This window comes from Nansenia antarctica (assembly GCF_963989245.1).
Source record: "Nansenia antarctica genome assembly, chromosome: 6".
In the NCBI taxonomy this organism is placed as follows: domain Eukaryota; kingdom Metazoa; phylum Chordata; class Actinopteri; order Argentiniformes; family Microstomatidae; genus Nansenia; species Nansenia antarctica.
This window is the reverse complement of record NC_137676.1, coordinates 8,730,568-8,746,107: the sequence shown is the minus strand read 5'-3', so window position 1 is coordinate 8,746,107 and position 15,540 is coordinate 8,730,568. Positions and strand designations below refer to the sequence as shown.

Here is a 15,540-nt window from a genome sequence, read left to right as displayed (position 1 = left end):
AAGTGTATGAATATGTATATGAATATGTGTCTGTGCTTTCATGCATACCATGTGAAGAGGATCAATACTCTAAGCATGTGATTCCAACATTTCCAATATTGCAAAAAGTCAATGTACTCTGTTGAGTGCTGTCCTTTACATACGAAACATCAAGCTTCCTTCCATCACTCTGCATGTGGACATACTGCGAGTGTCGTGAGCTAATCAGTGGCCAGCGCGTGATGCGTACAGGAAGTGACAGCCGGTCTGTGCTCTCAGATGTCCGTGGTCTCCAGGATCTTGAGGGGAATGTCTGCCTCCCCTGCCGCCTCCCCATTGGAACAGCGCTTGCCTTTGCTCTGGCCATTGGCCCGGTGGACGACGCTGCCCTTCCTCCCGTCGTTGTCGTCGGCGGGAGTGCTGACGTCCAGGCAGACCGTGGCGCGGCTCACGGAGGAGTTGGTGTGGTAGTTACAGTGGGAGTCGCTGGTCACCAGGCTCCCTCTCCACACAGGCTTCACACGACCCCACTTCCTCCTCAGAGCACTCTGCACCTGGGGGGGGGGGGGGGGGGGATGAGGAAAATGACACAGGTTGGAATAGAAGCTAAGAAGAATGGGGAAAATGTCCATATGAGATCTTGGTTTGCTAAAGTGTGAATTCCCTGCCCCTTCTCTCTGCAGACTCCCTTCAGGCCTATGCTACAGGAACCTGACCTGACAGGTGTCACACACAAACTCTTCCATCTCCCCTCCATCTCCCCCTGATGTGTTCTGTCAGGCAACTGTGAGAGAGGATGGAGAATTAGCTAGAGACAATGATCTATGGTATACATAGATAGATGGATAGGTAGATAGATACAGTAGATAGATAGATAGATAGATAGATAGATAGATCGATTGATTGACAGTATATACATAGATAGGTATTTACTTTAGTTACAGTTTTTTACGGTCGCTAAGTCACAGTGTTCAATACTGAAGTCACAGGGTCACAACTCTTCATACAGTCAGCAAAGCAGAAGCTCATGTGAACAAAACTGTGACTCTTACTCTGTGATTTGTGCATTGCTTTCATACAAAATGCATTCAATGACCACGTTCTCCAAAACTGTGTTCAAAACTCTGAAGAACACGTTCAAAACAGAATGATTTGGTGCAATTTTGCAGTAATCATATTCCTATCATATATGACCAAAAGCTCGCAATAAACTGTTTTTTTGAAAACATCAGTTGAAAACATTTTTGGTGTGATTGCTATTATATTGTAGCCCTGGAATTTCTGATTTTCTTTTTTGTTTGAACTTTGCATCTTCCACTTTATTTTCCACAAGTAAATGTAGTGTACTTTGAAGTAAATGTACCGTAACTTACTTTCTGCAAAGATACTGAAAAAAAAGGATAAAAGATAGAATAAAGGATAGAAGCAAAAGATAGAATAAACTAAAGGATAGAAGCAAATTGCGGCATTTCTGATTCATTCTTGTTGCCTAATACTTTACAGTTGTACTGTCAACTATTCTTTCTATGATTACCGTACTATAAATCAAACCATTTTTATAATGAAATATTCATTCTTGTGAAAATCATTCAAACTATGTAATGCTCCCTGTTGTTAGTGTTTTGTAAGTCAGAATGTTATGAATGACTGTGTATGCTTTCTGAGTGAACATTGTTGCCAGTGTGTGGTTGAACAAGCTTCTTTTGAGACATGAATGAAGTGATTGGCCAACATGCGTGTTAGTAATGCATACTGTATGAAGAGTTGTGACTCTGTGGCTTCAGTATTGAACACTGTGACTTAGCGACCGTAAAAAACTGTAAGTGACTAAACCACATCATAAACAGCTGCCTAAACAGCCTCCCCTCTCAATAATAACTGATGTAGACCCCTCTCAATAATAACTGATGTAGATCTCTCTCTCAATAATAACTGATGTAGATCTCTCTCAATAATAACTGATGTAGATCTCTCTCAATAATAACTGATGTAGATCTCTCTCAATAATAACTGATGTAGATCTCTCTCAAAAATAACTGATGTAGATCTCTCTCAATAATGTAGCCCAGCTACTAAAGTGAGCTATGAGCATTTCAATAAATAAGTCCATTTAATAAATAAGCATCATTTCATGGTTATGTACACGGTTATTAACATTGTTATACGTTTATAATGTGTACTTGTTTACAAGCTCTAATGTGAGTTCGCTCATTGGTTATATGTCATTCATTCATTTCTTTATTTCATTGGTCCATCGGGAAGAGCTAGCCAACTGTAATGTATGCTGAGAGAGAGGGGGCGGGACTTTGTACTAATAGCGTTAGGTTGCACTAAGTAACGTGTCAGAATGTTTGAGGACACCGTCGAGTGAAGTAAGACTTGTGTATGCTGTGTGTATTAACAATTCGGGAATCAACGAACAGTTATTCTTTTGGATGTTGGTGCACATTGAAGCTACCAGAGGTAAATACATATGAAAAACACCCCTAGAGTCTGCGAGAGTGGGGGCGGAAGATGACTCAACGGCGGATCACACGGTAACAGACCCTGGAACGGAAATGACAACGAATCAAATGATCAGCACGGTAGTTGACGGAGTAACAACACTGGCAGGACACAAGCTACAAAGCTGCATCTGTGGCTGGAAAAAGATAACATCAGAGAAGGGTCTCAAGATCCACCAGGGCAGGAAAAAGTGCCTAAGAGAGCTTAGCGAGGTGCCTCGCATTGACCACTACTTCCTCAGAGGTAGGGCAAATCAGTCGAGTGAAGCCCAGTGGCAGGATATTCACCACAGTCCACAGGGTATCAGAACCCCAGACGAAGCTCAACCAAGCACAGATCCATCAACGGACATGAGTCCAGAGCCTATCCAGCCACAGACAGCAGTAGAGAGGAAGATGAATGGACGGAAGCCTCAAATCTTGTGGCCTAAAGCCTGCCAGAAAAAGGAGTGGGAAAACACAGACACAGACCTTGTCCATCTTCTAGAAGGTCTGAAAGGGGGCGTGGAACGAAAGCTGGACAAGATTGGAGAGATCATTTACAGCTATGGAGCAGAGAGATTTGGGGTGAAAAGTAAGAACCATGGGACACAGAAGAAACCATCAGCCCATCTCAAGTCCAGGAGACAACAAGAGATTGAAAGACTTGTGAAAGAAAGAAGGTGCCTGAGAAAACAGTGGAAGAAGGCCACAGAAGTGGAAAGGAAAGGACTTGAGGCACTACAGGCTGACATCAAGCAGCGTCTTGCAACACTGCGAAGAGCAGAATGCTTGAGAAAGCAACACAAGAAGAAAGAGCGAACGAGGACTGCCTTCTACAGAGATCCCTACAAGTTTGTCAAAGACCTCTTTGTCAAGGAGAAAACGGGGACCCTCAAAGTACCCATAAGGGAACTAGAGGAGCACCTGAGGAAGACCTACTCCGACAACCAGAGGCATGTGCCAGCCAGCATTCCGGATGACATGCCACCAATCCAACCACCTGAGCACCAGATGGAAACAAGGCCCCCTACATGGAGCGAAGTTGAGAGCACAGTAAAACGGGCAAGAACAGCCTCAGCCCCTGGGCCCAACGGCGTTCCATACAGGCTATATAAGAACAGTCCAGGCGTCTTGAAATACCTCTGGAAGCTAATGAAAGTGGCATGGGAAAAAGGAATCATACCAAAGGCATGGCGAAGGGCAGGAGGGATCCTGATTCCCAAAGAGAAGAATTCCTCAACCATCGACCAGTTCCGCCAGATCAGTCTACTGAATGTGGAAGGAAAGATTTTCTTCAGTGTTGTGGCCCAGAGGCTCTCAGTATTCTTGCAGAAGAACAACTTTGTCGACACCTCAGTGCAGAAGGCAGGGATAAGTGGATTCTCAGGATGCCTGGAACACACAAATGTCATCTGGCACCAGGTACAAACGGCCAAGAAGGAGAAGAAAGACCTGCATGTGGTTTTCTTAGATCTTGCCAATGCCTTCGGGTCAGTGCCTCATGAGATTTTGTGGACAGCGTTCAACTTCTTCCAAGTCCCAGAGGGCATCACAAGGCTGGTCAAAGCCTACTTCCAAGACCTCCAGTTTTGTGTTACAGCACAAGCCAGTACAACTGCATGGCAGCACCTCGAGATAGGCATAATGGCGGTCTGCACCATCTCTCCACTGGCGTTTACCATGGCAATGGAGCTCATTATTCGAGCATCCCGATGGGTCGTTGGAGGGGAACGGTTGAAGAGCGGGCTGCGTCTTCCTCCAATCAGGGCGTACATGGATGACATGACGACAATAACAACAACAAACGCATGCACCAAACGCCTGCTGGATAAACTCCAGGGAAACATCAAATGGGCACGAATGGAGATTAAACCCAGCAAGTCCCGCAGTATCTCCATTGTCAAAGGCAAGCTCGCCAATGAGAGGTTCCACGTCAACAACGAGCCAATACCAACAGTTCTGGAGAAGCCTATCAAAAGCCTTGGCCGCTGGTATAGCGCAGAACTCAAAGACTCGAAGCAGGTGGAACAACTCAGGCAGGATACAATCAGTGGCCTCAAGCAGATCAACAACACTGTTCTCCCTGGGAAGCTGAAGCTGTGGTGCTTTCAGTTTGGGCTGCTGCCCCGTCTCATGTGGCCAATTTCCATCTACGAGGTCACACTATCCCATGCCAACCGGCTGGAGAGACTGGTGAATGCACAAGTGAGGAAGTGGCTTGGACTGCCGAGAGGCCTTAGCAGCATAGGCCTGTACGGCAACGGAGCCCTCTCCCTACCAATCTCAAGCCTGGTGGAGGAGTACAAATGTGCCAAATCAAGGCTGGAAATGACTCTCACAGAATCCCGGGATCCATTCGTCAGAGGTGCTGCTCCGATCCTAGCAACGGGGAGGAAATGGAAGCCATCTGCAGCAGTTGCGGTGGCAAAGACCGCCCTCAGACACCGGGATATAGTGGGGCATGTCCAACATGGCAGAGGGGGCCTTGGTTTGGAAACAACAACACCCACATGGCAAAAGGCTACTCCAACCGAACGGCGGAAGATGGTGGTTGAGGAGGTGCGCCACCAGGAGGAAGCAGCCAGGTGCGCCAAGGCAGTCTCCCAAGCCCAGCAAGGCCGCTGGATGAAGTGGGAGAGCGTGGAAAGGAGGAAAATCACGTGGAACGAGCTGTGGAGCATGAAGTCTAATAGGCTAAGTTTCATCATCAGAGCCACATATGATGTCCTGCCCTCTCCTACCAACCTACATCTCTGGTATGGAGAGGACCCAGCCTGTCTCCAGTGTGCAGCCCCAGCAAGCCTCAAACACATCTTGGTGGGTTGCAAGACCAGTCTAACTCAAGGAAGATACACCTGGCGCCACAACCAAGTGCTAAAGTGCTTGGCTGCCGAACTTGAGCACAAGAGGGTAACCACCAACGCCATGCCTCTAAATGCTCAGACTACCTTTCCACGGAAAACAATCTTCATCCGGGAAGGGGAGAAACAGCGGACCAAGCCATCACCTCCAGACTCAGGCCCACTGAACGCAGCCCGGGATTGGGAAATGCGGGTAGACCTCAGCCAGAGGCTCACCTTCCCACCCGAAATTGCAGCGACCAACCTGCGCCCAGACCTAGTCCTCTGGTCCAAGTCCTGCCGGCGTGTCTTCATCGTAGAACTGACGGTCCCATGGGAGGAGGCCATCGATGAGGCATTCGAACGGAAGAGGCTGCGGTATGCCAACTTAGCAGTCGAAGCAGAGGGGCGGGGCTGGAACGTGAAGGTGTGGCCAGTGGAGGTGGGCTGCAGAGGCTTTGTAGCCAGCTCCACCACAAGGCTCCTGAGGGCAGTAGGGATCAAAGGACAGGCCCAACGGAAGGCAATTAAAGAACTGTCCACTGCAGCAGAACGGAGCAGTCACTGGTTGTGGCTGAAACGTAGGGACCCAGCATGGGCTCCCAAATGACCACGTGGTGCCACCGTGCGACGCACACCCAGGCCTGATCAGCCTGTGGTGGGCCAACCTCGGCAGAGGGTGTCTTGTGATAAATGGCCGAAACACCCAATGAGGTCGGGGACCACAACTGAAGATGTGTCGTACTGGTGGCACCACGTGATCATTGCCAAATTCCACTCCACCCAAGAGGACATCTCCAGCTCCACTCAGTCAATTGTTGTGCTAATTATTTAGGGATTTTAACATCTAGTCCTATTAAGAATCCTGTCTGGTGTTTGTTTATAAGCTACATCTACTCGTTGTAGTATGTTATATTTGACTGTAGAGCTAATCGCGGCTAGCGGTTAGCTTAGCATAATTACGTTAGCATGTTGCTAGCCTTTGCTGAGTGATAAATTGTTAATAGCTATATCAAAACGAAATAGCTATTGGATTTTGTAGCTCAGTGTATTCTGTTAATTCAGAATTGGAAGTCGAGATGATCAAGCAAAAGGAGAGCTCTCCGCTGGACTAACGGAGACCGTTTCCAATCGCCTGGGGTAACTCGAGACCGTCCATTGAATCTTCGCGTCAGTGTACTTCAATCATTCTCCTGCGCTCGTGGGAGAGCGCTGGACCTCATCCCCCCTCATCTCTGCCTCTTTTTACACCATCTTTCAAACCCCTCGTTTACCTACGAGTTCCCCCCGAGGTTACGTGAGTACTGAACCACGCACGAGCTTTTGTTTTGGGCTCGTGTGGACGAGTGAAGTGGCCATAACAGTTTCAAGGCCCCCCGCTCACAAGCAACGTCAGCTGCAACGGTAACACTGGTTAATGGACTGAGTTACAGAGTGCGTGTGTGTGTGAGTGTGGGCCCACCTTTTTATTTTACTGAATGATATATTGTACAATTGTGAATCCTTTGAGTTGACTTTGAGTTTATTGGAAACATTACATTTATTTCCTTGAAAGGAATTGGAATAGGCTTTGAGCCTATATTTGGTTATGTGATATTGTGATATTGTCTGTTGACATTGTATTGTGAATATTGTTTATTGACTTTGTATAACATTATAATTGACTACCAACACTTTAAATTTAGCATTTAGTAAATAAATATATACCCTTTGGTATTTGCATTTAAAGCCACTGTGTTGTGTCATAAACAGGTAATAGGCAATTCATATGATATATTAAAACATAAATACATTAAAAGGATTAAAAAGGAAGTCCTATTTAAAATACTTCCACATAGTTAATGGAGGCACTGATCGTCATAATTGGAATAGTTTATTATTACAGGTAATACCGCCACTTATTTAAAATAGAACTCAGGCCCCGCCCATATGGCAGGGGTTACATTGGAGGCACCGCTGAGATCACGTGGTTTCCAAACAAACTAAATATATCATTCAGTAAAATAAAAGGGTGGGCCCACACTCACACACACACACACTCTGTAACTCAGTCCATTAACCAGCGTTACCGTTGCAGCTGACGTTGCTTGTGAGCGGGGGGCCTTGAAACTGTTATGGCCACTTCACTCGTCCACACGAGCCCAAAACAAAAGCTCGTGCGTGGTTCAGTACTCACGTAACCTCGTGGGGAACTCGTAGGTAAACGAGGGGTTTGAAAGATGGTGTAAAAAGAGGCAGAGAGATGAGGGGGGATGGGGTCCAGCGCTCTAACTGATGTAGACCCCTCTCAATAATAACTGATGTAGATCTCTCTCAATAATAACTGATGTAGATCTCTCTCAATAATAACTGATGTAGATCTCTCTCAATAATAACTGATGTAGATCTCTCTCAATAATAACTGATGTAGATCTCTCTCAATAATAACAGATGTTGAACTCAATAATCACAACTGTAGAACCCGTAGTCTAAATAATCACTGGCAGACAAATATAGAACATTCCTGAGAGAGAACATACTTCCGTTACTAAATAAAACATGTATGTTAGTGGCCAGACTGGGGACAATAATCAAACATGCAGGTTAGAAGAATGAAGAAGAATTCGAGGAAACACATTTTCCATATTCTGTTCAAGTCCATCTCTCAAATGCAGCTGTGAGGTAATTACAGCCTTGTATTCATACAGTGAGCTATCTCTGAGGATGTAACAACATACTGAAAGACACTTACCTCAGAGTTGCAGAAACAGAATATGATTGCCACCAGGAGCCCCTGTAAGGTGAGAAGGGTTCAGTGCATGTTTCTCTAAATTAAAGGAGACCAATTATATTGGTTCTATCTCTCCTGACAGTTACAAGCACACCGTATTCAAAGAGCACCTTGAATACATCACGTACATCTTTAGCCCATGTGAGCATTTAAGCAGCAGCGCTTAGTTCTGTTCTCTACTGTACCTGGAAGTGTGTGAAGGTGCTTTACTCCAGCGTTAATTTTGGCAGGCTTTTTAGTCACTTAGTCTTGCTAAGATACACACCAGTTCTAGTCACACCCAGTCACCTCCATCCTTCTTAGTTCCAGTCCAGTTCCAGTTGACAAAAACTGAAAACATTCCAGTGCAGTTTCAGTCCACAAAAACTCCAAAACATTTGAGTCTAGCCCTCATTGACGAAAACGTGACTAAAATGTTTTGTTTTTGTAGACCAAAACCACACTAAAATGCCTTCAGTCTTCGTCAACCAAATCTAGACCAAAACCAAGGAGGACAGAAATGACTAAATGTGACCAAAACCAATGTGCATCTTCGTCCAAAGACCAAGACTAAACGACTAAAAAGCCTGCCAAAATGAACACTGTTCTCCTCCCTACTGTACTGTACCTGGAAGTGTGTGAAGATGTGCATGATGAGCTCGTAGATGTTCCTGGCAATGCGTCCCTCTGGCCTGGAAGGGACCAGGATGAACTGGGCCCCCAGTAGGGGGATCAGGATGAGGGTGGCACGGACCACCTTCATGTAGGCGTTGGACTCAGCACTGTGGGTCACCTTCAGCTTGGTGATCAACACACGCACGATGTTGAGCAGGAAGAACAGGTTCACCTGCAGAGAGGGATGGAGGCAGGGAGGGAGGAAAGGAGGGTGGAAGTAGGAGGAGGGAGGGTGGGAGGGAGAGGTAAGAGGGAGGGGATGGTAAGGAGGAGGGTTAGGGGATGCACAGAGAGAGAGATTGAGGGATGGAGTGAGAGGGGAATCCAGTTTGATTTGTTTTGACCACACTTTGTTCAGTAATACAGTCATGGACAAATGCACTTCTGTCAGATAATGCACCACTTCTCCCAGAAAGTTATTGCAATTACAAATGCTTTGGTATCCACATGCGTATTTCTTTTGTTTGTATTGGAACAACACAAAAACACAGAGGCCAAAAAAGATTCCACACAGAACCAAAAATGGACTGGACAAAATTATTGGCACTCTCAACTTAATATTTGGTAGCACACTAAATATTGGGTTTATTGTTGGTTCCTTGTTGGAGTCACACACACACAAACACACACACACACACACACACACACACACACACACACACACACACACACACACACACACACACACATTCAGCTACTATAGTTCCTACAGGTGTTTCATTAGAGACTCTCCATATCCAATTATAGGAGTGACTGACTGGTACAATGTGCTCAGGTCTGGATCAGGGCTGGACACAAACAAACAAGCAAACAAACAAACAAACAAACAAACACACACACACACACATGGTAATAACTCACGATCAGTGCTAGCTGAATGGGCCCTTGGATGATATAGAGCAGATACGTGTCTGAGCTGATCCAGCACCTGAGAGAGAGAAGAGAGAGAGAAACATCAGTCCCCAATTGAACTACAAATGATGACAGAACATCATTCTCCTATCAAACCAGTAGAGTTGCGTTTGAGTGCAACTCACTCAAAGTTTCTTAACTTTAAAAGTTAAGGGGAAGATTTCACTTAAGAGGCACAGAGAAGCTCCCTAGGGTTTCAACTGAAATACAGAGCAAATCCTGAGATACCTTGCTACATGAGAGGCTGATAGAATACTAATAGCAGATGAACGCGTCAAGTGTTTATTACTCGTACTTCAATAACAAAGCCATCTTACTGTTTCATATTGTCATTTCAAACCCAGACACCCTCGCTCTCTGATCTCCTCACATCCACAGGCAATCTGCTCAGCACTCAAAACTCTGATCAGAAGAGCAAGAGACAGCCCCTGAGCTTACAGTAGTCAACATCTGGCTCTACCATCAGGAAGCCCATGTACTGTAGAGAGCAGGCATTACAATGAGCCCGCCCGCCTGTCCTCCGATTTCTGCCTCCACCAGCCTCCCCTGCTCTCTACAGTATCAGCCTCTCATGGGGCAGCTGTGGCTCAGGAAGTAGAGCCGGCGTCTAACGCAAGGGCAGCGGTTCGATCCCCGGCTGTTGAGGTGTCCTTGGGCAAGACACTGAATCCCAAATTGATCCCAGTAAGCGGGCCGGCACCTTGTATGGTAGCTTGCTGCCATTGGTGTGTGAATGGGTGTGTGAATGGGTGAATGAGAGGCCATTGTAAAGCGCTTTGGAATAAGGCGCTATATACTAAGTCAGTCCATTTACCATTTCATGGAGCAGTATATCTCCGTAGATCATTGGAGGCAGGCGTAGGTAGAAATCGGAGGACGGGCTCATTGTAATGATGGAATCAGGAATGGTACCCAAACACCTCCACTGATATACTGTAAAGACATTGATACGCCCTGTCTCTCTTGTCTCCTCACATCCCAAATCTGCTGAGAACAGCATAAGAACATCATGAGAAATCCGTCCGATCTTTCAGTGTGTTCAGTGTGTGTTTCCAACAAGAAAGGGAAGAATAACCACTGCAGCCAAACAATGTAGCCACGACAACACCAACAACAACAACAACAACAACAACAACAACAACAACAACAACAACAACAACCTCAGCAACAGACCGGAAGTTCCACCTAAGCATGCTCAACCCAACAGTACAGAGAGGTGGTTGTGTTCTTATACGTTACTTGTCATTGTAGAAGAGGCCACGGGCCACAGCATGCGTGATGGCAGGGATGATGGGGAAACCTGGGAGAGAGACCATAGGACAAGGGCTCTGTGACTGATACACAGGGGAGACATAGGGGCTACTTACAGGCTTCATAGAGCTACATACAGGCTTCACAGATATCACTAAGACATTCATAGGCAAGGCATTGAAAGCATAGTATCAGAGGACGGTGTCGATTATCTGTGAAGGATTGGATGATCTCTGTGGGTCTTCCCCGAGCCTTTTTAAAAATGTGAGTCACGGGATGTGTGCTGAGGGGGAGGACGACACTGACTCAACATGGAATGTGAGGGGACAAGGACACCGAGGGGGACAAGAATGGTGACACAAAGATGAGTCCATCAGGCAGTGGACTCAGAGTGGGGACTGCCAACAAGTAAGACATAAAGACAGAGAGAGAAAGAGAGAGAGAGGGAGGGGGGGGGGGGGGGTTGAGAGTGAGAGAGAGGGAGAGAGGTGAGAGTGAGAGAAAGTGGTAATAGTGAGAGAGAGAGAGAGAGAGAGAGAGAGAGAGAGAGAGAGAGAGAGAGAGAGAGAGAGTGAGAGTGAGAAAAAGGAGAGGAGAGAGAGAGAGAGTTGAGATAAGGAGTTGAGATTGAGAATCGAGAGAGGCGGGAGGCGGGAGGCCAGTCAGGCTCGAAATAAAGAGATGTATCCTCTCACCCCAGCCCAGGACATAGTACCACCCCAGCTGCTGCTCCCCTACGAACACAGCCACAATGATGAGGGTGTGGAGGTAGATCCCTTCACACAGCATCCAGAAGTAGTTGGTCCCAAACGTGTATTGGTTCAGGACTGACAGGATCTTACAGCCAATCTGACAGAGAAATGTAGCTGTTAGCTACAGGACTATAGGCTATAGTACCGTACTTACACGGTTGCTAGCCACTAGCCATTAGTGACAGTACTTACAGGGTTGCTGGCCGCCAGCTCCTGGTTGTTGACCACAGCGGAGAACCAGATGACGGTGCAGATAGAGTTGAGGATGAAGGAGAGGAACATGTTCTTGTGGAGGGAGATCCTCTGACAACTCAGGCTCCTAATGTTAGGATGTAAACAGAGAGAGACTGTGAAGAGCCAATTACAGATTGCCCCGTTAATCAAAGCACTTGTGAGCAGCTATTGTAAGTTGTTCTTCCTTTATATATATATATATATATATATATATATATATATATATATATATATATATATATATATACTACATACACACACATATACAGTATATAATACATACTAAACTCACTTGAAGTAGGAGAAGATGCAGAGGGAGATGATGAGGGAGACCACGGAGAGTCCATGGCCCACGACGGCCAGGTAGTACAAGCCATAGGTAAACTACAGTAGAGAGAGAGGGAGAGAGAGAGAGGGAGAGAGGGGGAGAGAGGGGGAGAGAGAAAGAGAGAGAGAGTGACACAGGAAAGAGAGAGAGAGGGAGAGAGAGAGAGGGAGAAAATGAAACCAATACATTTGATATAATTGTCTCATCATTGTTTTACAATATGTACCTGATGTTGCTGTTACCATGACACAGGCGTAGTCCTTGAGAGTATAAATAAAGTTGGACTGAATCGAATTGTATAGAAAATGAATGAATGTAGTAATGTTGGCCTCGCTCACTGAACCAACTGCATCACAAAATCCTTCAGAAACCCAGCTTTGGAATAAATGCTACATGTGACGGGCGGGGTTGGAACTCGGGTCTCCTCTGGTACATACAGTACCTTGAGCTTGGCCTTGGTGTAGGTTTGACACTGGGTGTAGTTGGACCAGAGACGGTTACTCTCTGGGTGGTGGAACCACTGGCCGTCAGAGTTACACACCTTAGTCACCTTCTCTGTGTGACACAGAGGGAGGGGAGGGTGTCAGGGGGGCAGACTGGAGGCAAATATACTCTGTATGTATGTCCGGTACTTATATTATATGTCATGCCATATACATTGATTCGTTGATTAATTCGATTTCGTCGGTTAGACAGTCAGACAGTGAGCCAGACAGACAGTCACTCACATACTTATTTTTTTATTCATTCATTCATTCATTCATGTCTTCATTTATTCATTCATGTATTCATTCATTCTGTCAGTCAATCAGTTTGTGTGTGTGTGTGTGTGTGTGTGTGTGTGTGTGTGTGTGTGTGCCTCACCAGCAGGGTCAAAGTCCTGGAAGTACTCAGGGCAGTGCTGCATTGCAACGATGCCCGGCTCCGTGTCGCCCCAACACATCCAGCCGTCCCATGTGCGGTTACAGAACGTACCTGCAGGGGGAGCCAGTGGAGAATGGGTCAGATGTGCTACATTCAAGCAGGCTACGTTAGACCACAACACTACAGTTCTACAAACCAAGGACAAATTATATTCCTATATATCTATATATCCCCTATATATATATATATATATATATATATATATATATATATATATATATATATATATATATATAGAGAGAGAGAGAGAGAGAGAGAGAGAGAGAGAGAGAGAGAGAGAGAGAGAGAGAGAGAGAGAGATGATTCTAAGAAACTTGCCTTTTGTACGTTTGTAAGTGCTTTAGCACCTAGCGGTTTAGCTCTGGCCCATATCACTTCAAACACAGACCGATATCAACAATACAAGGAAGCCTGAGCCCAGGTTATTGTATACGGGGAAATAGAAGACTAACATCTCAGAGGTTGTTGTTTGCTGAGCTACGGAGAGGCAACAGCCCTGGAGTCAACACACACCACTTCCCTCCATTCAGACCTGTGAGGACTCATTTCCCTCGTTTCCCTTCTCTGTCTCTCACGTTCTCTCTCGCGCGCGCACACGCTCTCTCACACACTCTATCTCTCTCTTGCTCTCTCTCTCTCTCGCGCTCGCTCTCTCACACTCTAACTCTCTCATGCTCACTCTCTTTCACTCTCAACTTGTCTCTTTCTCTTTCTCAGTCTCTCTTCTATCTCTCTCTCGCTCTCTCTCTCACCATCTCTTTCTCAGTCTCTCTTCTATCTCTCCCTCTCTCTCTCTCTCACTCACTCTGTTTTGCCTTCTCTCTCTTCCTCTCTCCTTCTCTCGCTTGTGCGCATGTGTGTGTGTGTATACATGTGTATGTGTGTGTGTGTGCATGCATGCATGCAGGTCTGCACATGTGTGCCCCTGTGTGTGTATGTGTGTGTGTGTGTATCACCATTGTCGCTGCGCTGCGCCTCGTGGATGATCTTCATGTAGCACTCAAACTGGGCCGAGAGGATCTGCGCCCTGGTCACAGGGACGTTAGACTCCTCCTTCTCCTTCTCCTCTGACGTCGCCATCATGGCCCCCACCTCTTCACCTTGGCACATCTGTGGGATGGGGGGATTACCTCACTGTACCTCAATACAGATACTGTAGTATACATGGGACCATGAGCACTGAGCAACATTTCTGGACAGTGGATGTCCCAGATTTCTCCCATTCTAAATAAGACAAGTAACACACACACACGAGCGCATGCACACACGCACACATACACACACCTCACCTCACCTCAGTGTTGAGCAGTAGCAGAGGCAGCAGCATGCAGAGTGATGGGATCCTCCACATGGTTCTGTAAATAAGTAAGTAAGTAAGTAATGTTTATCACATTTTACAACGACAAAAACAGCCGCCCAAAGTGCTTAACAGAAAACACTAGTAAAAGAGAAACAACAGATAAAAATACACAAAAAACAAGGTGCAATACAAAATACAAGTGCAGAAATAAAAGTGTCGGGAGGCAGACTCACCCCAGGTCAAAGGCCGGGGAGAAAAGGTGTGTCTATACTGTAACTCTATGTGACAATCAGAGTAAATTGAATTATGTGTACAGCGTTTTGTTCAAAAGTTATCAACGTTTTGTATTCAGACTGTAATCAGCTGTTTTCACAGAGTCCCTCAGAGACCTGTTCTAATAGTTGACTGTTTTAAAGTGTGTGTGTGTGGCGTAGCTAGTTTTTTAAAAGCCTCGACGCTCTGGGCGAATCTGACGTGGAGGGGGAGGCTATTCCAGAGCCTAGGGGCTGCCTTAGAGAAGGGCTCTGGACAGGGTATGGTGGCGCAAGAGGTCAGTCAAGTACAGGGGTGCCTGCCCGTTAAGTGCTTTAAAAACTATCAAAAGTAAGGACACAGACAGGGGTTGTCAGGAAGCATCTACAGACAGCAGGGGAGGCTGATGGGGGTAGAAATTGGGACGACAAGCAAATTTTAATGTATGGAATGGAATGCCACCAACCATGCATTCATGAGCCCGTCCTCCGATTTCTACCTCAACCAGCCTCCCCTGACAGTCAGTCAACTACACTACCGCAGGGCAGGAATGAGATGTATGAGAGTTACTGCAGTCACTCAGGGACAGATCCACTCAGGGACAGACCCACCCTGAGGGACAGACCCACCCTGATGGTCTCACCCTGGGGAACATCTGGTCCAGCTCACCACGCTAAATATGATTAGCCTCAATAGTTTGAAATGGACTGCATGTCAATGAGCGGACATACTGTGAAAGAGTGTGAGTCTTCCTTCTGTTCAGTTTGCGAACTGTTCATGTGATGGAGAAGTTTTTGTTTTTGTAGTTTTTTGGGGCGGGGGGGTTTAGGTTTAGTTTTAGGTTTAGGATTAGCTCGG

At 46.2% G+C, this 15,540-nt stretch overlaps 1 protein-coding gene across 1 annotated transcript; it reads right to left on the bottom strand.

The window, feature by feature from the left end:
• Positions 1-254: 254 nt before the first annotated feature.
• Positions 255-14,481, bottom strand: calcrl2 (calcitonin receptor-like 2; the record flags this gene model as incomplete). The annotated part of the gene is made up of 12 exons (XM_080534159.1): positions 255-533; positions 8,037-8,078; positions 8,683-8,901; positions 9,591-9,657; positions 10,881-10,941; positions 11,588-11,741; positions 11,837-11,963; positions 12,171-12,262; positions 12,649-12,761; positions 13,071-13,181; positions 14,087-14,240; positions 14,425-14,481. 12 exons carry the CDS (start codon positions 14,479-14,481, stop codon positions 255-257), a joined length of 1,476 nt encoding a protein of 491 aa, XP_080390285.1.
• Positions 14,482-15,540: the final 1,059 nt, after the last annotated feature.